General features: G+C 36.8%; 1 protein-coding gene across 1 annotated transcript in view; it reads left to right on the plus strand.

Annotated features, from left to right (window-relative positions):
• ANLN (anillin, actin binding protein) overlaps positions 1-18,848 on the plus strand; it is a 47,199-nt gene extending 28,351 nt beyond the window's left edge. The window contains exons 14-24 of the mRNA XM_047096954.1: positions 10-192; positions 1,472-1,598; positions 2,478-2,526; positions 2,619-2,675; positions 3,116-3,154; positions 3,682-3,703; positions 4,612-4,724; positions 10,118-10,204; positions 15,021-15,128; positions 15,967-16,139; positions 17,566-18,848. Coding sequence (XP_046952910.1) covers positions 10-192; positions 1,472-1,598; positions 2,478-2,526; positions 2,619-2,675; positions 3,116-3,154; positions 3,682-3,703; positions 4,612-4,724; positions 10,118-10,204; positions 15,021-15,128; positions 15,967-16,139; positions 17,566-17,689 — 1,082 coding nt within the window. The 3' untranslated portion in view covers positions 17,690-18,848. The remainder of the gene's footprint in view (positions 1-9; positions 193-1,471; positions 1,599-2,477; positions 2,527-2,618; positions 2,676-3,115; positions 3,155-3,681; positions 3,704-4,611; positions 4,725-10,117; positions 10,205-15,020; positions 15,129-15,966; positions 16,140-17,565) is intronic.
• The last annotated feature ends 948 nt before the right edge of the window (positions 18,849-19,796 follow it).

Consider the following 19,796-nt stretch of genomic DNA (forward strand, 5'->3'; position numbering starts at 1 on the left):
TTTACATAGCTGAGAAGAGAACACTTTTGACTGATGAGTTGAATAAATTGAAGAACGAAGGGCCCCAGAGGAAGAACAAGGCTGGTCCCATATCCCCAAGTGAATTTGTCGCATCCAAGGGATCAGTTACTTTGTCAGAAATCCGCTTGCCTCTAAAAGCAGATTTTGTCTGTGGTACAGTTCAGAAACCAGGTATGGTGATTTTTATTTTCACCGCTTCTAGATCCTATGTTAAATTATGAACTTACCGAGGCAGGAATGATGCAAATGTGAGCAAGTAGAGCATGCAAAAGAATGTGCAGCTTGTATCTTGGGCCTTTAGTTCTTTGATGGAAGATCTGTGCGTAAAAATAACCAAGGGAAAATTTCATATGTGGTTGCTGATCCACATGGTGACAGACATGGCTCTAACTGAAAGCAGGGCTGGTTAAACATAGCTTCGAGCATGAAGTATTTCCTAAGATGAGATGATCTTGACACGGCAGATCACTCAACTTTCATTATTTAATTTGTGGAAAGTATGGGGACATCTAAGAGAACCTATTTTACTTATTCTTTTCTGTTTTAAACCCATCCCCCAAATCTTGAATGATTGGTTGTAGAGGTGAAGATCACCACCACAGTGAAGATGGTTCTATTGAAACTGTATCGCCTTTGTCACTGTAGATTGAATAAGTATAAACGTATTCTACGAAAAATCATAGCAACGTGGGTAAAGGAGAGTATGGCACCAGGATCTGAAAACAGGGCAGGGTAATTATAGCAAGCTTAATAAAGTTTCATTAAATTTTGGTGAAGTTATCTTAAGATTCCTTTCAATTTTCATTTGCATGGACCTTTCTCTGAGGGAAAGGAGGGCTAGACATAGGTGAGAAGTGAATTTGAGGTACAGGGAAAAGAAAGAATGGAGATCTTTAAAAGTTGAAGCATCATTGTAGGGAGGAGGTGATTTAGGTTCTGATTATTGCTGTTGTCTGATTTGGATGTGGTGTGGAAGAAATCTATTGGTAACATAGTATGTACCTTGAATATGTGGGTATTCAATGACAGATAGTGAAGGAACAGTTTATGTTTTTATTAGAATTTATCTCTAAGTAACTTTCACAGAAATGTAGTATTTTATTTTTGCAATAATAAACCCTAATTTTCTTTTTGAGGAATATACTGTCAGCTAAAGAATTAGTCAATAGGTAAAATACAAAGTCAGCAGAAATTGAGGGATTATGGAGTGGCATTATTTCAGTTCACATAAATAATAGGAAGAGATCTTGCCTGATGCTTATTGAGGATGATTATGACTGCTTATATGTCTTACTTAGCTTTTTGTGTCTAGAAAGTTGATTTTAGTAATTTTTACATACATTATATAAATTAGTCACAGTATTACTTTATTCCTTTGGTTTTCCAGAATGCTGATTAGCTAAATCTGATTTTGCTTGTGCTTATTATGTAATGTGATTACCTTTTGCAGATGCAGCAAATTACTATTTCTTAATTATACTAAAAGCAGGAGCTGAAAATATGGTAGCCACACCATTAGCATGTACTTCAAATTCTCTTAATGGTGATGCTCTGACATTCCCTACTACATTTACTCTGTAAGTAAATTATGCTTTTGCTGGTTCAAACACATTTTCTTTTAATGGAGTTAGTACAGATGGAATGTATAGTCTTTGAAATACAGTATGTTCCTTCTCATGTGGACAAATAACTGTTTCAATTTGTTGGTTTAAATCTTTTACATGTTTCTGGTATTTCTTTCTTTCCATTGTGTAGCACATTTCGTCCATGTGAATATATGTATTTAATGTTTTGACATATACATAAAACATAAATACATGCATAATATAATTAAGGTCTATATTATATATTATATAAATTAATACATACAGGGGTACCTGGGTGGCTCAGTCAGCTGAGCATCTGACTTGAGCTCAGGTCATGATCTCACAGTTCACGAGTTCGGGCCCCATGCTGGGCTCTGTGCAGACAGCTTGGATCTTAGAGCCTGCTTTGGATTCTGTGTCTCCCTCCCTCTGCCCCTCCTCTACTCTCTCTCTCTCAAAAATAAAAAAAAAAATAAGTAAATATAAACATATGTATAAGATCTAGACCTTAATATTTTATTTATGTGCTTTAAATCTTATAATGTACTTAATATTCCAACTTGGTGAAAAGATGTATTGTGTCACAAATTTATTTTGAAAATACAGAGTCAAAATCCAGCTAGAAAAAAATTGTTTATTAAAGACCTTGAATTGTAAAATACTGAAGAAACTATTTGACTTGTATTATAGTAAAAGTAGACTTTTCTTACCAATTTTTATGTTCTTTAATGGTTTGTAACTACTGCCTGTAGTTAAAAACACTGTGAATTCCTTTACTCTCAGCATCATGTAACAATATTAGTGGCATCATTTTTAATGGCATAAGTGTGTGTTTTCCTTACAGTTTTATTTAACGATTTATCTTCCCAGGCAAGATGTGTCCAATGACTTTGAAATAAATATTGAAGTTTACAGCTTGGTAAGCAGTGAAAGCTTTGTAAAATAACCAATATTATGTTTTTCTTAGACATATTAGATCTTAAACTAATTATGCTTTGGGTTTGTGTGTAGGTACAAAAGAAAGAACTCTCAGGCCCTGATAAGAAGAAAAAGGCACACAAGTCCAAGGTGAGAAGGAAAAACCCAAGAAAAGGATCATCATCAGAGATAATACATATATCAGTTTTTAATTTCTCTACATTTATTTGACAACCAGCTTTTATAACCTGTTTAAATGTTTCTCAAGCCTTTCCTCTGAGCTCTTGCCTCACCAAGTTCTTGGTTCACCAGTACTTGTGCGGGCATAAGCCATGAGAACTTGTAGGGTGGTATTTAGCCTTCCCAGTCTTTGGTCTTTAGTGCTTTTTCTAACATCACTTAGAAGAATTTTACTTTAGCTCCAACGAAAACAGGAATGACAATATGGAGAAAGCCTTAATAGAGGACTCAAGTATAAATGTATTCACATTTAAGAATTATTTTCTATGTGGGAGTATCTCAAGGTTGGTTAGTTTTAAGCTCTGAATCTTAATGTTTAGCAGTAAATATACTGTTACCTTTTCTTCTAGGCTATTACTCCAAAGCGACTTCTCACATCTATAACCACAGTAAGTAAATCTTAAAAAATTTAGCTCCCTTGAGAAATTTTCATTTTTCACACACGATTGTAAATTGGTTAACCATTTCTAAACTCTTAGCACTGTGGAAATCTTTAAAATATACTACTGGGGAGAAACATCTGATTATTATTTTTTTTTTTTTTTAAAGTTTTTTTTTTTTTTTTCAACGTTTATTTATTTTTGGGACAGAGAGAGACAGAGCATGAACGGGGGAGGGGCAGAGAGAGAGGGAGACACAGAATGGGAAACAGGCTCCAGGCTCTGAGCCATCAGCCCAGAGCCTGATGCGGGGCTCGAACTCACGGACCGCGAGATCGTGACCTGGCTGAAGTCGGACGCTTAACCGACTGCGCCACCCAGGCGCCCCAAAACATCTGATTATTTAAAGAGGAAAAGATAATATTTTCTGAAATGTAGCTTTTGCAGTATTAGAGAGTTTACTGTTTAATATCTAAATCTTTGTATCGAATAAAGGAAATAACTTGTGTTTCTTCTTTACACCGCTTTTGTTTTAGAAGAGCAGCCTTCATTCTTCAGGTGAGTGGATCTTGAACTATTTCCAACACTAGAGTCAGTAAATGAGCTAAGCAACCACACACGTGCTTTATGCACACAGGCGTCCTGATGAGCGTGCACCTTAGTCTCCTTTGAATAATATTTTCGGTGTGGTTTCTGGTAACACATAAGATGGCTGGGCAGAATAGCATGCTGTCAGATGTCACCATGGGCTGCCAGGCATCACGTTATATAGGCTCTAGCAGGCAGTACCATATGATAGCAAGTCACCTGGCCATAGCTGCAGCCAGTGGCATCACTCTTCACCCCAACTTCTGTTGTTCTATAGATTGGTTTTGTGCTTTCCACACTGTGGACTTGACCTCATTTAACTTTGCTGATCATGACTGGCATTGTATCGTGTCAGAAAAGCATCTTTCTAGTTCCCAGGAAGTTGTGAAAGGCATTCTCTAGAATGGCTTTAGGCCTGAGTTTTCCAAAGGGGATTAGGATGGAGCTGGTTTTAGTCCTTCCTTTGGGCTTCTGGTCTCTTCTTGGCACAAGAGGGTAACTAAGAAAAACTGCAGATATAGTCTCTGCTGCTAATTATATTATCCTAGACTAGAGCAATGAAGTCTTTTCACATCTCTTTTAGGAAAATTGCTTTTTTTGTTGTTGTTTTTGTTTTTAGGAAAAGTTTTATGTGCACATTTTTAAGTTCTGTGTCTTAAACATACAGCCATCCCAAAGGAATGATAAGGAGTGTCTATACTGCCTCACCTAAGTTAATGTAAAGTACTTAACAGTTTTTTTTTCATTTTTTAAAAATGGAGGAAAATGGCAGTTTTCTCTGTGATGACTTGTTTTAATTCTTTTGGGGTGAGGTGAAGAATTGTTACTTATACTTGCAAAAATCACTCTGGACTCACCTTCATTTCCTTTCTCTCCAGTCATGGCCAGTCCAGGTGGTCTCCATGCTGTGCGTACCAGCAACTTTGCCCTTGTTGGGTCTTACATACTGTCATTATCTTCAGTAGGAAACACTAAATTTGCTCTGGACAAGGTAACCCAAATGTATTTATTTATTAACTTTTAGACAAATTAGGTCAGTAGAAATGCCCCAACACTTTCAAGTATTTTAAACCTACATTCTTGATGTTGGAAGTATTTCTCTCTCATCTCTTAATAGTTAAATCTTCAAAGTAGTGTATAGTGATTTATTCTAAATGTTACTTCTGACCACACAAGTATGTATTACTTCTTGCATGTTAAGCTTACAGTTTTAACCATAATAACTTGCCCATTTGAACCAGTACTTTGAAATGAATACTATTTTATAGATTTAGTTTTGACAAGACAGGGAAAGATAGGTTAATTTCTTAGAAAAGTACTCATGAATCTAAGGGATTTCTTTCCCATACTTTCCTCCCCAAATTAAAAGCTTCATCATTCAGATCTGCGTTCTGTCGCTATTGAGTGCTTTTTCACCATAAGGTGATATGACTAAACTTTTAAAATAGCCAACAAGACCATTTTAAAGAGTGGGAGAACTAGTGGCAAACTTTGGTCTTTGGGCTGACACCTGTGGTATAATACAGAGGTATTTTTAAATATTTTAAGAGATTTTCCTAGTCAGAATATGGAAGTGAGGAAATATAAAAATTAGGAGGCCTGGTTCCTCATGTTGGCCCTGCTAGTAATTTCCTTTTTAACATGGAGCAAAGTCAACTCATTTCTCCAGGATCTTGTTTTCCCAGCGGAGAATATTAGGTTAGATTAAAACAATCCAACTTTAAAATTCTATGAAACATTTTTCTTTTAGTTGATAGACATAAAACAGACTACCTTTGAAATTTTGATTGTTGTTAATGCATATGTATTTTATCTTAACATGTTAATTTTTAAAACTTTATATAACTCTTTATTTAGTAATTCAGGTAGTTTAACAAATTGAGTGATCTTGGGTCTTTTATTTTGTGTGTTTTAGATAAATTATGATGTAAAAGAGCGAGAGCTACTGGGCTATATGTTCCAGGAAAAGGTTGCCATATTTTCTTTGCTTGAAACTAATGAGCTTAAAAAATCAATCCTTAATTTTTGGCTCAAATGTATTCATTTCACTAACCACTCTCATGTATTCTTGGTTATTTTAAATAATTAAGGACACGATGTACATTATTCTTTCTTTAGAGTCTTGCAGATGGGTGTCTTTTTCTTTACTCTCATAATTCTTTAAAGCTCTCTTTGACAGTCCTCTTATTTTTTTCATGCATGTTTGGTACTTGGTCTTTTCTTCTATATTCTTTTTTTATGTTACAATTCTTTAAGATTCCATAGTCACTTCAGCTTTGATTTTATGTGTACTAAAATACCAAATTAATAACTAAAACTAAAATGTATTCAGTATTGTTGACCTCCCCTATATTGAAAGAGCTACTGTTGATGTTTATAAAAGTGGTCTCAATTGGCTAATAGGATTATTGCTATGTAGATGATGCTTTGTTCAGTGACTTTGAAATTAAAGTGTGTTTAACACTAAAATTGTACTGAGTATAATCATATGTTTTACAGGTTTTTTTTAGGATTTTTAATTTCCTTGCAAATATCAATTGCAGACATTCTGTGGGTATATAGAAATTTACAAAGTGCCAATTTCTACACGTGTAAGAGATTTTGTTAATCTTTAAAATGAAAGAGATTTCAATGAGGTATGTTAAATATAGACTGGTCTTGAGAAATGTTTTGGGTGCCATTTTAATTCAAAATATCACCCTTACAAATTAAAAAAATGCCGATATTTTCATTCTTTTAATATCTTTGAAATTATGTCTTAAATAGCCAACCACATGATTGAGCACAAAATCAAATCACTCAATTTGGTTGTGTCTAATACTCTAAAATCTCTTTCTGAATCAAATACAATCACATGCTTTTGTGAGTGGCAAGGGGAAGCAAATATTTGTTCCAGTAGTTTATAGTTGATGTAGAAGAATATTTAAAATAGTAAAGTTTAGATGTTCTTTAAATTGGTGAGAAAAATGGAAGACTTTTATACTCCTATAATAATCCTATTTAATTGACTTTGAGAAAATAGACAAGTGACCCATATCCAATCAGATACCAGCGATATAAAGTGAGTGTTTGCTTATTTTATTGGTGCCGTGACAACAGCAGTCATAAAGGTTCTCTCTTAGGTCACCTTCAGAGTGGAATTCCTGTTGAGGTTAACCCAGACTGTTTGCTCTGTAGATTTAGGAGACCACTGATAGCAATTGCCTTCTTATTTGAGGTTAAGTCTGGCATCCTGGAATTTAAATTATGAATCTCCATGAGTCACAGGCTCTCAAGTCTTTTCTTTGAATAGAGAATCCGAAATAGTCATAGATTTTATTACACTTTCACGGATAAAGAGAAAAGGACATCCCACAGCTCATCTTTTGACTTAAAGAAACCTCATAGGTATTTACACCCTACTGGAAATAGAGATGGCAATTTACATAGCGGTGGGGCAAACAAATGTGAAGTAAGACAACCAGTTGGCATTGTAGAATTTCAAGGTTATAGGAGGAGTGATTAGGTGTGTTCTGCTGTACCCAAAGCTATCCTAGTCCTGGTGTCTGCCCATTGGGCCAGTATAATTATTAACAGTTCCCCTTTCTCTCAGAGATCTCCCACTTTATGAAAAATTACAGCCACCCTGGTTGTAAGTTACATTTTATAGCTCTTAACAATAATCTTTGAAGTGAGAATATCTTCAAAGACCCCTTTGTTAAGTAGAAAACCGAATAGGATCATACATTTTCACAGGTTTCTACATTCCACAGGGGGTAGGAATATTGACCCTTTTGTGAATATTCTCAATTCACTCATCAGGACAAGCTTCTGACCAAGAATATTGTCAACTTTTCATAGCTGTAGAGAAAGGGTGAACATTTTCTTCTCATTTTTCGGAGATTCTTTTTACCGGCAGCATTCTCTGGGTTCAACGTGAGATTCTATTAATTAGCACTGAGAGCCTGAGGAACTTATAGCTGACAATACGGAAAAGAAAAAAATGAGGGAATTTATAACAAAAAGGATCATGAGATACCTGATGTTTTGATTCTACATTTTGGATGCCTTTTAAATTCAAAAAATTAGAGGTTTATCTCATGGAATTAGTCTGTTGAAATCTGTCCTTTTTGGCTAAGAATTCTCCCATTACTTTATCTTTATTGTATTGGAGGACTGAATTGTTGGAAACTAACCTTACACTCAAAAGAAGCTTTTTACACTCAAAAGTAGCTTCTCTCAGGATTTTCTGATACCCTAGGACACATTTGCTAACAGGTGCACAAAATAAATCAAAACAAAGCACAGGTTCCCACAGACACAGGTCAGAGCCATGGTGGCTTGATGCTGAGATACTGAGTGTGGTCCCCAGGAAAGAACTGGTGCCACTCTTGCTGTTTAGGGGTGCATGCTGCCTCCATCACAGCCACCTGCAAAACAAATGCTGAATGCTCTTTTTGCTTTTTGCCTTTTTTCATAAAAGCGAACATCCTCTTTGGATTTCTTTCAGTTAGCAAAAAACAGGTACTAACGTAGGTCTTTTGTACAAGTGAAGTGGGCAGACTTTTGAAAAGCCAGGGGTTACCTGTGTGCTACATTTTCTCCTTTTTTCTTTTCTTTTCTTTTCTTTTCTTTTCTTTTCTTTTCTTTTCTTTTCTTTTCTTTTCTTTCTCCTTACTTCCTTCCTTCTTAATAGGAAAATTCTGGGTACTTACTTGGCCAAACAGTATTCTTTTAGCAAACATTTGTCAAATGCCTGAATAGAATTTGGCAGTGGGCTATGGGAACCAACATGGAAAAGACATGATAGTTGACCTCAAGGATCTGCTGTGCAAAGTATGGGGCTATGGGTTAGGGCACAGAAGAGAACACATGCGGGGGAATTTCAGAGCCTGGAAGACAAACTTCATACTTTGAAAAGAACAAGATCTGCGTGGCCTAGAGTAGTTCTCATATTCAGGAGTGGGGAGAAAGGATTCAGCATCATATTGTCTGTATCCATTCATCTGTTGATGGACGTTTAGGTTGTGTGCACCTCTTGGCTGTTGTGGAGAATGCTGTAGTGAACATGGGGGTGTACGCATCCCTTGAGAATCTGTTTTTATTTTTATTTGTTTATTCATTTTTTTCTAATTCTCTTGCTGTTTTTTAAAAATATAATTTATTGTCAAATTGGTTTCTTATTCTTTTAGATAAATACCTGTTTGATTATGTGGTAGTTCTATTTTTAATTTTTTTTGGAGAAACCTCTGAAAAGCTTTCAATATTGATAAAGTCTGATTTATGTATTTTGGTGTTGCTATTGTTACTCATGCTTTGGTGTCATATCTGAGAATCTATTGCCAAATCAATGATCATGAAGATTTACTCCTATGTTTTCTTCTAAGAGTTTTATGGTTTTAGCTGTTATATTTAAGTCATTGAGCCATTTTAGGTAATGGTATATGATAATTTTGGTATATGATGAGGTAGGGAACCAACTTCACTCTTGGATGTAGATACCCAGTTTCCCAGCACCATTTGTTTACAAGACTGCTCTTTCCTCATTGAAAGGTCTTGGTACCCCTGTTGAAAATCAATTGGCCATAGCTGTATGGGTTTATTTCTCGACTCTCAATTCTGTTCCTTTGGTCTATATCTTCCTTATACCCTTACCACACTGTTTTTTGATTAGTGTAGCTTTGATTTTTTTTTTAATGTTTATTTATTTTTGAGACAGAGAGAGACAGAGCATGAACGGGGGAGGGTCAGAGAGAGAGGGAGACACAGAATCTGAAACAGGCTCCAGGCTCTGAGCAGTCAGCACAGAGCCCGACGCGGGGCTCGAACTCACGGACCGCCAGATCGTGACCTGAGCTGAAGTTGGACGCTTAACCGACTGAGCCACCCAGGCACCCCTTGCTTACTATAGCTTTGGATTAAATTTTGAAGTTGGGAAGTATGATTCCTCCAATTTTGTTCTTCCTTTTCAAGACTGTTTTGGTTATTAATAATTAATAATTACAATTCCATATGAATTTGAGGATCAGCTTTTCCATTTCTGAAGCTCACTATTCTTTATTGCTGAGTAATAATGTATTATATTAACTTACCAGTCGAGTATATTCTGTTGATGGAGAATGGGTAAGCACATGTATTCTCTGCTTAAATCTGTCTTTTCTTTATTGCATTAACTTGGGACTGAGGGTTCTGTTTTTATCAAACTCTACCTTGAATGAATTTATTCTCCAAAAGCATTTGTTGCTAAGGAACCAGTGGCCTTTTGGCCACCTCTTTTATATTCCAATTTTAGAAAATACTGTGCTTTCAAGGCATAATATTTTTTATTCATGATTTATACATGTTTTATCAAGAAAAAAAATCACAGTGAAACTTTTGCAAATAATTTACCCTCTGTCTTCACAGGTACCCTTTTTATGTCCCTTGGAAGGTCATATTTATTTAAAAATAAAATGTCAAGTGAATTCAAGTGTTGAAGAAAGAGGTTTTCTAGTAAGTAACATCACTTACTCTATGTTTTCCTTTTTTTCATGTTGTGAAGTATAGACTTGGTTTCGCATAGGAATGAAAACCCATGTGATTAAGTGATAAATTGGTTCAGTAAAGACTTGTTGCATGTCTGCTATATGCCAGTCACTGTGCTGGAATTGGAATCTAATAGGCCACGAGAAATAATCTTCCCCTGAGAAACTTTTAGTGTAGTAGGGGGAAGTACAAGTAAACTGCCAAGTGCAATACAGCACTGTAAAAAGTGGGAGCTTGGTGTGCATGGGGGTCATTGATGGGACAGCAGGTCTGAAGTATGGGTACAGGGCCTTAAGGAAACCACTGGAAGAAGTAACTGGTAAGTTGCCGAGTAAGTTAGACAAGGAGAAAGAGGAGGAAGAAGTGCTCCAGGTAAGGGGAAGAGCATGTACGATGGCCTGGAGGGCCCTTCCCTCTCTCACCAGGACGGAAAAGGATGACACAGACAGCAGCAGGTATTTCAGCCGGTGCTTAGGGTGTGAGTGTCTATGGGCAGGAGGGACAGTGAGGAGAGCAATTGCGGACAGTGTGGTTAGGGGAGATGGGGCCAGGTGTTAAAGGGCCTCTGAAAGAATTTGGACTTTTATCTCGAAGCCAGTGAGGTTCACTGGCAGGATTTTAAGCAGAGGAATAACATCAGATTTGAGGTTTAGAAAAGCCATTTGCCTGACGTGTGGGAAGGAGGTTGGAGACTGGCGACCCTGAAGAAGACTAGTGAGGAGACTCCAAGAGAGGTGATGGGGCCTGGCCGTGAGGTGTGCCAGGAGAGATGAAGCAGGAGGAAGGGCAGACCCAGTGGTTTGGCTGTGTGACGTAGGGTGTGGAAAGCAGAAGCAAGAATGTCGCCTTCATCCCTGCCTTGTACAACTTGTTGGGTGGCAGTGATGCCACTAAGATCAGGGATCTTGGGGGAGGAGCAAGTGTGCATGTTTGGGTAGAAAGTTTTTTGCCCCCCAAATTTTATTGTGGAAAATTGCAGATATACAGCAATGTTGATAGAATTTTACAACGAGCACCCATATATCCACCATCTAGATTGTGCCCTTAACATGTTTTACTGTCCTTGCTTTATCATGTATCTACTACCTAGCCATCCTTCCAGCTATCCCTCTGGCCACTGCTGAAAATATATTTGGGGGGGAAGAATTTTAAAGTATATTGTAGACATTAACATGTTCTTCCAAATATTAAGTGTACATCCCTGAGTTTTGACACATGCATACATCTCTGTAACCCAAATTTCTATTAAGATGCAGAATATTGCCCTAGAAAGTTCCTTCCTACCAGTCAGTCCCCACCCCAGGTGGGAAGGTGGGATGAATTAAGTTTCCAACAATTTGAATTTTAGGTACCTCCAAAGATCGGGGTTTGAAGCTCAAGAGAGGAATTTTGGTTGAGCGATAGTGATTGAAGTGCAGGGAAGTTGAGCAAAGCAGAACCGGAGGAACACTCACATTTAAAGCACAGATCCAGAAAGAGAAGCTCGCAAAGGAGCCTAGTGGGGGAGGTGGTATGTCATGGCTGCTGAGGAAGAGAGAATCTGAAAGAGGGAGTGAGTGGTTAAGTTAGCTCAGGACCTAGCAGAGACCATGGGACTCTTTTACAAGGCAGAGCACAAACCTAGATTGCAGACGGTTATGAACAGGGTGGGAGGGGAGGAATGAAAGCATCAGCAGCTCTTTGAAACCACATTTGGCTGCAAAGGGCAAAGAGAGTGTGGTGCCTGCAGAGCTGTATAAGGTGAGAGAAGAGTTTGGTTGGCATTTAAATAAGATCAAAGAGACTCGAGAATCTTTACATTCCAGTGGGTGGCTTCTAATAGGGCAGAGGGGTTGAAGGTGCAATGGGGAACCTGCATTAGGGTTATGGAGTATTACATGGAACGAGGTCATGAGAGTGAGAAGAAGTAAGACCCAAGCCACAGTTCACGGTTTGAGCTTATTCAGAAGTACAGCTGATCCTTGAACAACACTTGCATGGGTCCGTTTATACTTGGATTTTTTTCAATAAATACATACAGTACTGTGAATGTATATTTTCTCTTCCTTGATGATTTTCTTAACCTTTTCTTTTCTCTAACTTGCTTTTTTGTAAGCTTACAGTGTATAATACATGTAACATGCAAAATATATGTGAATTGACTGCTTATATTATCGGTATGGCTTCTGGTAAAGAGTAGGCTATTAGTAGTCACTTCTGGTGGGGGGTAGGGTGTCAGGTTATATGTGGATTTTTGGTGGCCCTAACCTCTGGGTTGCTCAAGGGTCCACTATACTTCTTCCGTTATCAGAGGAGAAAAGTACGTGTGTAGAATATATAGAAGATTGTGAGTATTGTGCACGAAGTAGAGAAAATCTGATCGCTTTGGGTTTGTGAAGCAAGAATTTGAATGATACAAGGGATATCTCAAAATCAGTTTGCAATTGCTATCTGAGGGTGCAGAAAGCTCTGTGGCCAACATAACTGTAAATCAGTCTGCCTTAGCTTTTTGATGTAAATCCAGTAGGTGGCACTAGATATTCTTGGAAAAGTATTTTTATAAATTTCTGACTTGAAGGCAATGTTTACCTACTGACTTTTTCTTGTAGTGTAAATATTTTCATATTTTACTGTAGCATACCTTTAGCAACTGACAGACTCTGTTATGGCAGCTAGTTCATTTGCATATAATGTCAGACTTATTTAATTTTTGAGCTCGGCTCTCAGCTAGTTTAGTGTTAGGTCTCTTCAGGTTTACTCTGTCTTAGATCCTATAGCCCATTCTTACCACATCCATGCTTACAGATATGTGGTAAGAAATTGCTCAGCACTCCCTAAAATAAAGTCTGCCAAATATGCCTTTTAACTACCTCTACCCTTTATAAGATAAAGGTAGTAACTTAAAGTTGCTTGGTTCAGTTTTCCTTCCTGATGTGTCAGAACAGCTAGAAGCAAGGTGACTACTAACGAAAGAAACTTACTAAGTGATTCTGAAATGGTGCTAATCTGGCTCTGCCTTGACTGAGGAGCAGCAAGAGAGGAAGTTCTGGATTAGCTAGAAGTTTCCAGTTCTGCCTTGTGATTATGTACCATCATTTGATTTCCTTGGCCTAAACTTTCCTCAACTATAAAAATGAAAATGCTGTCCTCTTTTTATTCTTCTCTGATAATAGTAGGGTATAGTAACAATGTGTTATTCTTACCCATAAAATTTTTCCATGTCTATTACCTTTATGATGTAAAAGGTGAACATAAACGTAAGAGGGAGCTGGTGAGTCATTTATACTAATTTTGTGTTTAAGATTAAAAGAACAACATTCCTGTCTTTTTCCCCTGGATGGTTTTGAGCCAGTATTGTCTAGAAAAAGCATACCTTGGGAGGAAAGCGGATAAACTGGGGAGGAGGAAACTAAGGTGGGGTAAGAGGATATATGGTTAGAGTAAACTAATTAATTTGGGCTAATTAATTAAGCTAACAGACTTCATTCTGTCATGGAAACATTTCTTCATACAAAGTAACTTTCCTCCATGCTCAGAGCTTGTTTTCCTAACTCAAGCCAATTTTTGGTAAATTCACACAAATCAGTGAACGAGAAGAGCATATGTCCACTATCCTAGGGTTGGTATGAGGCTTAGTTGATCCCTGTGAAGGTAGAAGAGCCATATGCATTCTGAAGTCAAACACCAATATGCTTCTGGATTATCTATGTTAGCTAGGGTCAGCAAAGTGTGGCTCACTGCTTGTTTTTATAAAGTTTTATTGGAACATGGGCTCATTTGTTTACATATTATCTAGGACTACTTTTGCACTACCCTAGCAGAATTGAACAGTTGTGACAGAGCCCTTATAGCCCACAAAGTCTAACATCTTTACTCTCTGGTCCTTTACAGAAAAAGTTTGCCAATCTCTGATCTTTAGCATTGTTACATTTTACCTTGCCTTGTGCTTTAAAAAATAGTAGTTCCTAAAGGAATTTTTTTTTCTTTTAAATCAAAAGTAAAGACTTTTAATTAGGGCTTATTAGGACTACAATGAAAAAATAGTGAGGTCTGGGGGGCGGGGGGGGGGGGCGGCGGCGAGGGAGCGGCTTTCACTTACACTGTTTAAATAGAAGTACTTTCATAGAAAAGAGCCAGATGTTGTTAGTTGCCTGCTTCAGAGTCCTGACCTTAACCAACATGGCTGCTTCACTCCCTTTAGAATGTAGCTTGCATCTCTAAGGCTTGCACTCGCCCAAGACATGAGCTGGCCAGCTGCCTGACTACAGGGAGATGCTATGTCAGATGTGCTTGATGGCTGTGAACGTGGGTCTCTGATGTTTATCACAGTAATCCATCAGCATGTATAATTACTAGATGACTCCTTTCTAATCCTGTTTTGTTCTTCTGAATGAATATTAAATGCCTGTCTTTTGTATTAAGATGGGTCTAACTTAATAAGCTATCAATAGTTTTGTCAACATATAAGGCAGGATATTCTACTCTACAATACTTAGAGCACTTTTCTCTTATTTAAGGAGCATTTGGTTTGGGACACTAGGCTTTAAAAATGTCTAAATTAGAGGTATTAATTTGGGGTTAATGTTTAGAAGTTCTTCAACATGCTTATTGATGATATTGAAAATCTGGGTCAATTTCTGGATATGAGCAATCAGTGATTTTCATTACTAAGGTAGAAGATGGTAAAAATAATGTAAGTAGATTTTGAAGTGTGAAATATGTCAACACATTGAAGTTTAGCGTATAGATTTATCATTTAATTGATTCTCAAGTTTCTCAAGTTAGTGTTTCATTGACTTTTCAGACCATATTTGAAGATGTTAGTGGTTTTGGTGCCTGGCATCGAAGATGGTGTGTTCTTTCAGGAAATTGTATCTCTTATTGGACTTATCCAGATGATGAGAAACGGAAGGTAATATTAATAGTCCTGGTTAGTGGTGAAAGCTCTGACTTTCAAGTAGTTTTTCATACAGAAGTTCCCTCTGGTCTCCACACCCACCCAGATTCCCCTTTGAGTACGTTTACTAAGCCATTAAAAATGTTCTTGTTGTGAGACCTGTTTTTGTGTGTGTTAGTATTTATGTAAAAGTTTTATGTCTTTTCCATTACCTGTGATTTGACCACTCTTAAAATACCTTAAGGTACATATTTGTCTTTTCTTTCAGAACGTTTCATACCATTTTGTAAATAACATTTTTAGTTAGAAATATATTAAATTCAATTTTGTTATTATTAATAGTTGACTTACCTAAATCTGGGATAAAACAGTAATGGAAAATCACCACAGGAGTATAGTGATTTTAATTTTGTTTCTGAAATTTGGTAATAGGATTTTATGTGATAAATTGAGTCTCATTTTTAAAGAATTTAATGTTATTGCCAAAGTATTATTATTTATTATCCCCAAACTGGAAAATGGAAATAAATAATTACAAAGTAATGTGTGTTTCTAATTGTTGAAGCTGGTTGATGGGAGTTTATTATACTATGGCTTTAATTTTGCATCTGTGTGAAATATTCCATAATAAAGAGTTTATTTTTTAAGTTGGCTAAAAGCTCCAGTTGACAGTTTTGGCTTCTACTTTTATGTCCAGAAAGAAACAATAACAGATGTGTTTCTCTAAACCTATTATAATTAAATTTTAACTTTTAAATTAATGGCTTTTTAATTTTGAGTTTGTACCAACTTAAATACTGCTTAATGCTCATTGATGTAAATGATCTTATTTTCTATTAATTTGTTTTTAAAGAATCCCATAGGAAGGATAAATCTGGCCAATTGTACAAGCCATCAAATAGAACCAGCCAACAGAGAATTTTGTGCAAGACGCAACACTTTTGAATTAATTACTGTCCGACCACAGAGAGAAGATGACCGAGAGACTCTTGTTAGCCAATGCAGGGACACTCTCTGTGTCACCAAGTATGTATTAAGCTATAAATATAAATATTTCTGTCCAGTAAGCAATTGATTGCCCACTATGTCATTACCACTTTAAGAAATACCAGAGATGGTCCTAGTCTTTGAAGAGAGTACAGTCTTAATGAGGAAAGAAAATACACACACATCAGTAAGGGAACAGTCTAATAACCAAATTAATATAGTTAAGAAAAGCATGACACTCAATCTGTATCTTAGATAAAGTTTTCCATTGTACTCATAGTGTAGCCACAGCAGTTAGCTAATGTACTTTGGGTTAAGATTGAAGATTTTGTATACAATTGAGAAGGCAAGTATTATTTAAAGAGGCTTTACATGTCCCTTCCTTTCCATTCCAAAATGCTCTCAACGAACTCAAGTGACTTACAAAAACAATCTCATGCTACTCTGCAAATTTCTGGTTGGAGATAGAATAAACTATCGGGAATGAGGGCCAGCAGAGTAAAGTAACTTGCCATGGTAATAGTTGGTAATAAGACACTGAGGATGTAAGCCTAGGTTTCCACAGAGCAGCGACAGAGACTAATGAGTAAACACACTTAGCACAGTCTCAAGTGCATGGAATGAGCTCAACAAATGGTCACTATTAGTAAATGTTGTGTTCTATCTGTTGACTAATAGATGATCAGCTCACTACTTATCCAATTTCTAGCACCAGTGGGGAGAAATTACAAAGATGCAGAATGAATACAGTATAAAAACCTTCTAACAACTGCTGTTCCTAAAAGAATGATCTGGTTTGTGAGTTAGGGAATTCTCCCCTCCCTCACCCTCACCTGCCTCATCAACTGGTTATTCAATTTGTGGCTAAATATGGGTGCAAAGAAGAGATTCCTGATAGGGACAGAGAGATCAGGATAGACAAAGTCTTAGAATCTTTAAATGATTTATTGTAAATACCATGTTCTACTAACACAGTACTAACACAAAAATAATAGGAGACCGTACAAAATCGTATTACCTGTAGAGCCAGGTGAGGGTCCACAAGCTGGTGATTTCAGCTCTTGGGGATCCCATGTCTGAGGAATTTGGGAGGCTCCTTAAAGACCTGTGGTGCCTTAGCTCTTGATAGGAAGTGGCCCACACTCAGTGGGTATCCTGTACTACCAAATTGCCCAGGCCAGACCACCTGTACAAGATGGTTACCATCTTTCAGTGTGGAAACTCCATCATTAACCAAATGTGATCAGTGTGAATTTTGATTTAGTTAACCAGTCTATGGGGATAGTTTTCCTTTACTGCAATTGAAAAAGCACCTCACTTTGGGGCTTTTGATTAGTATCTGTTAAAAGATGGTAAAGAGTAACTCATTTTACTGGTTTGCTTAGGCTTTCTTCCACCCTTAGCAAGAGTATAGGGAGGAATGGAATGGAGGAAAAGATCCTGACCTTTTGTTTGTTTCCTGTAGGAACTGGTTGTCTGCAGATACCAAGGAAGAGAGGGATCTCTGGATGCAAAAACTCAATCAAGTTCTTGTTGATATTCGCCTCTGGCAACCTGATGCTTGCTACAAACCTATTGGGAAGCCTTAAGCTGTGGGAAGTTTCTAGGCCATTTAGAGTTTTTTTTGAGCTATATCATAAATGTACCTTAAAAGCATCAGATTTGCTGATTGCATTTTATGCTTTAATTACAAGAGGGTATGTGCCAATATTCACTACATATTATGCAGTATTTATATCTTTTGTACGTAAAATTTCAACTGATTTCTGTCATTCATAAATGATTGGAAGAAAATTCATTATAGTCAGTTTTGCTAAATCTTAATTTAAAAAAGCCTCATTTTCCTAGAAACCTAATTATTCAGTTATTCATGACAAAATATTTTTTTAAACGTAAGGAATTGTCTTGGAGCTGTGGGTCTCAAAGTAGAAAGGTCTTCCGGGGGCTGGAGACAGAAACCTCCGACTTGCTCATCTTTTCTCTAGCCTTGGTACTTCTTTCTAAAGTTTGTGATCGTTTACTGATCGTTACATGTTAGTAGAGTACTGAGAAAACTTCCAAGGGACTTTACAGAAACATTTTTAGTAATGGAGGCAAGAACTTTTTAAATAGCAAATGTACATTCGTTTAAAGCTTGAGGCTGCCTTTAAACAGGAGATGTGGACATAGGGGATATTGTGGGAGATCTGGGTGTTAAATATTTTCTATAGAAGAGTTAATAATCACATGGTTTACATTTACTCAGTTTCTATAGATGCTGTGTGGTGCACATTTTCATAGAGTACAGGCTTTTAAAAATAATTATTTTTGCTATATAGCTAAGACTCCACTTGGCATATCAGTTCTTTCTGCTCCTGTAACAAGAATAAATGTAAATTGAAGAATCTTTGTATAAAGAAAGTAAACTTTACCAAGCTGCTATGGACTAATACTTTGCCTGCCAAAGTTCTTGTCTTTTTTTTTTTCCCTGTCCAAGCAGGACAGTGTCTAGAAGCACATTGTGAAATCTTTTGAAAAACTATTAAGTCATGCATTACCTTTGAAAGCCCAATTCTTTATTTTATGATAAAGTATTGTAAAGCATGGTCACATCTTTTAAATATACTTTGAATTTCTTCTCTGAATTGTTAAAGTTATTGACGATCTCATTTATAAACACTAAATTCCGTCACCTCCTGTCATTTAATTTGTATTCATTCAATGTGTTTTTGTTATGTGTATTATAAAAATATATTTTATGATCTCTTACCCGAATAAATGCTTGCAGAGGACTTAAGGAATCAGTTGTTTACAAAATACTATGTAAATGTGCGGTATAGCTGTTGTGTCCCTAGTCTGTGGGACCTTTTTGGTGTGTGTGGGGAGGGGAGTTGTACTGATAGTATCACATTCATCTTTTTACCTCCAGCCCTGTGCTCCACTTATTATGTGTCCTTAGGGTCTTTGTTGAATGAGTAGGTGGATGAAGAATCCGTTTCTGGGGCATTTCAACAGAATATGGTACTTAGATGTGCATTCGAGGAGGTGCTTAGCAGAAGAGTACTTAGCAGAAACTGAGCGGATAAGTGACATCTCCAGCCAAAACAGGGAACAGTTTTGATGGGATTGATGAGAGGACCCCTTTTATTTATTTATTTATAGACTTGTACTTATTTTTGCTTTTTGATTGATTGATAACTCCAATATAGTCAACATACAGTGTTATATTAGTTTTTGTACAATATAGTGATTCAGTAGTTCTCTACATTACTCAGTGCTCATCATGACTCTTAATCCCTTTCACCTATGTCACCCATGCCCCACCCACCTCCCCTCTGGTAACCAGGTTGTACTTCCCTTTGAAGAGGCATTACCTACCATGGCACAACATTCAAAAGGCAACAAAGAAGTGAAAAGCCTGCCTTCTCCCCTTTGTCACAACCACTTTTACCAGTTCTTGTGTGTCTCCCTAGACTGATTCCAGCCATAATATACAGGCATATTTATATTCCTTTAATCATTAAAAATATTCCATACATGCTGTTTGCTGTAAATTGAAGGGGAAAAAAAAAGCACAACAGTGTCCCTTTTCAGTCATTCCTGCCCATTTATGTAAAGTTTAGTTTTAGAAGAAATTTAAGATGATTGTGGACTATCAAGTTAGAAATACCAGGTAAAAAGGAAAACTACTCTGTCATCTGCCTGCAGGGGACTATG

Source organism: Lynx rufus, unplaced genomic scaffold (assembly GCF_022079265.1).
Source record: "Lynx rufus isolate CCGP_SWC_20201006 ecotype Redwood Valley unplaced genomic scaffold, mLynRuf1.p SCAF_4, whole genome shotgun sequence".
Taxonomy (NCBI): domain Eukaryota; kingdom Metazoa; phylum Chordata; class Mammalia; order Carnivora; family Felidae; genus Lynx; species Lynx rufus.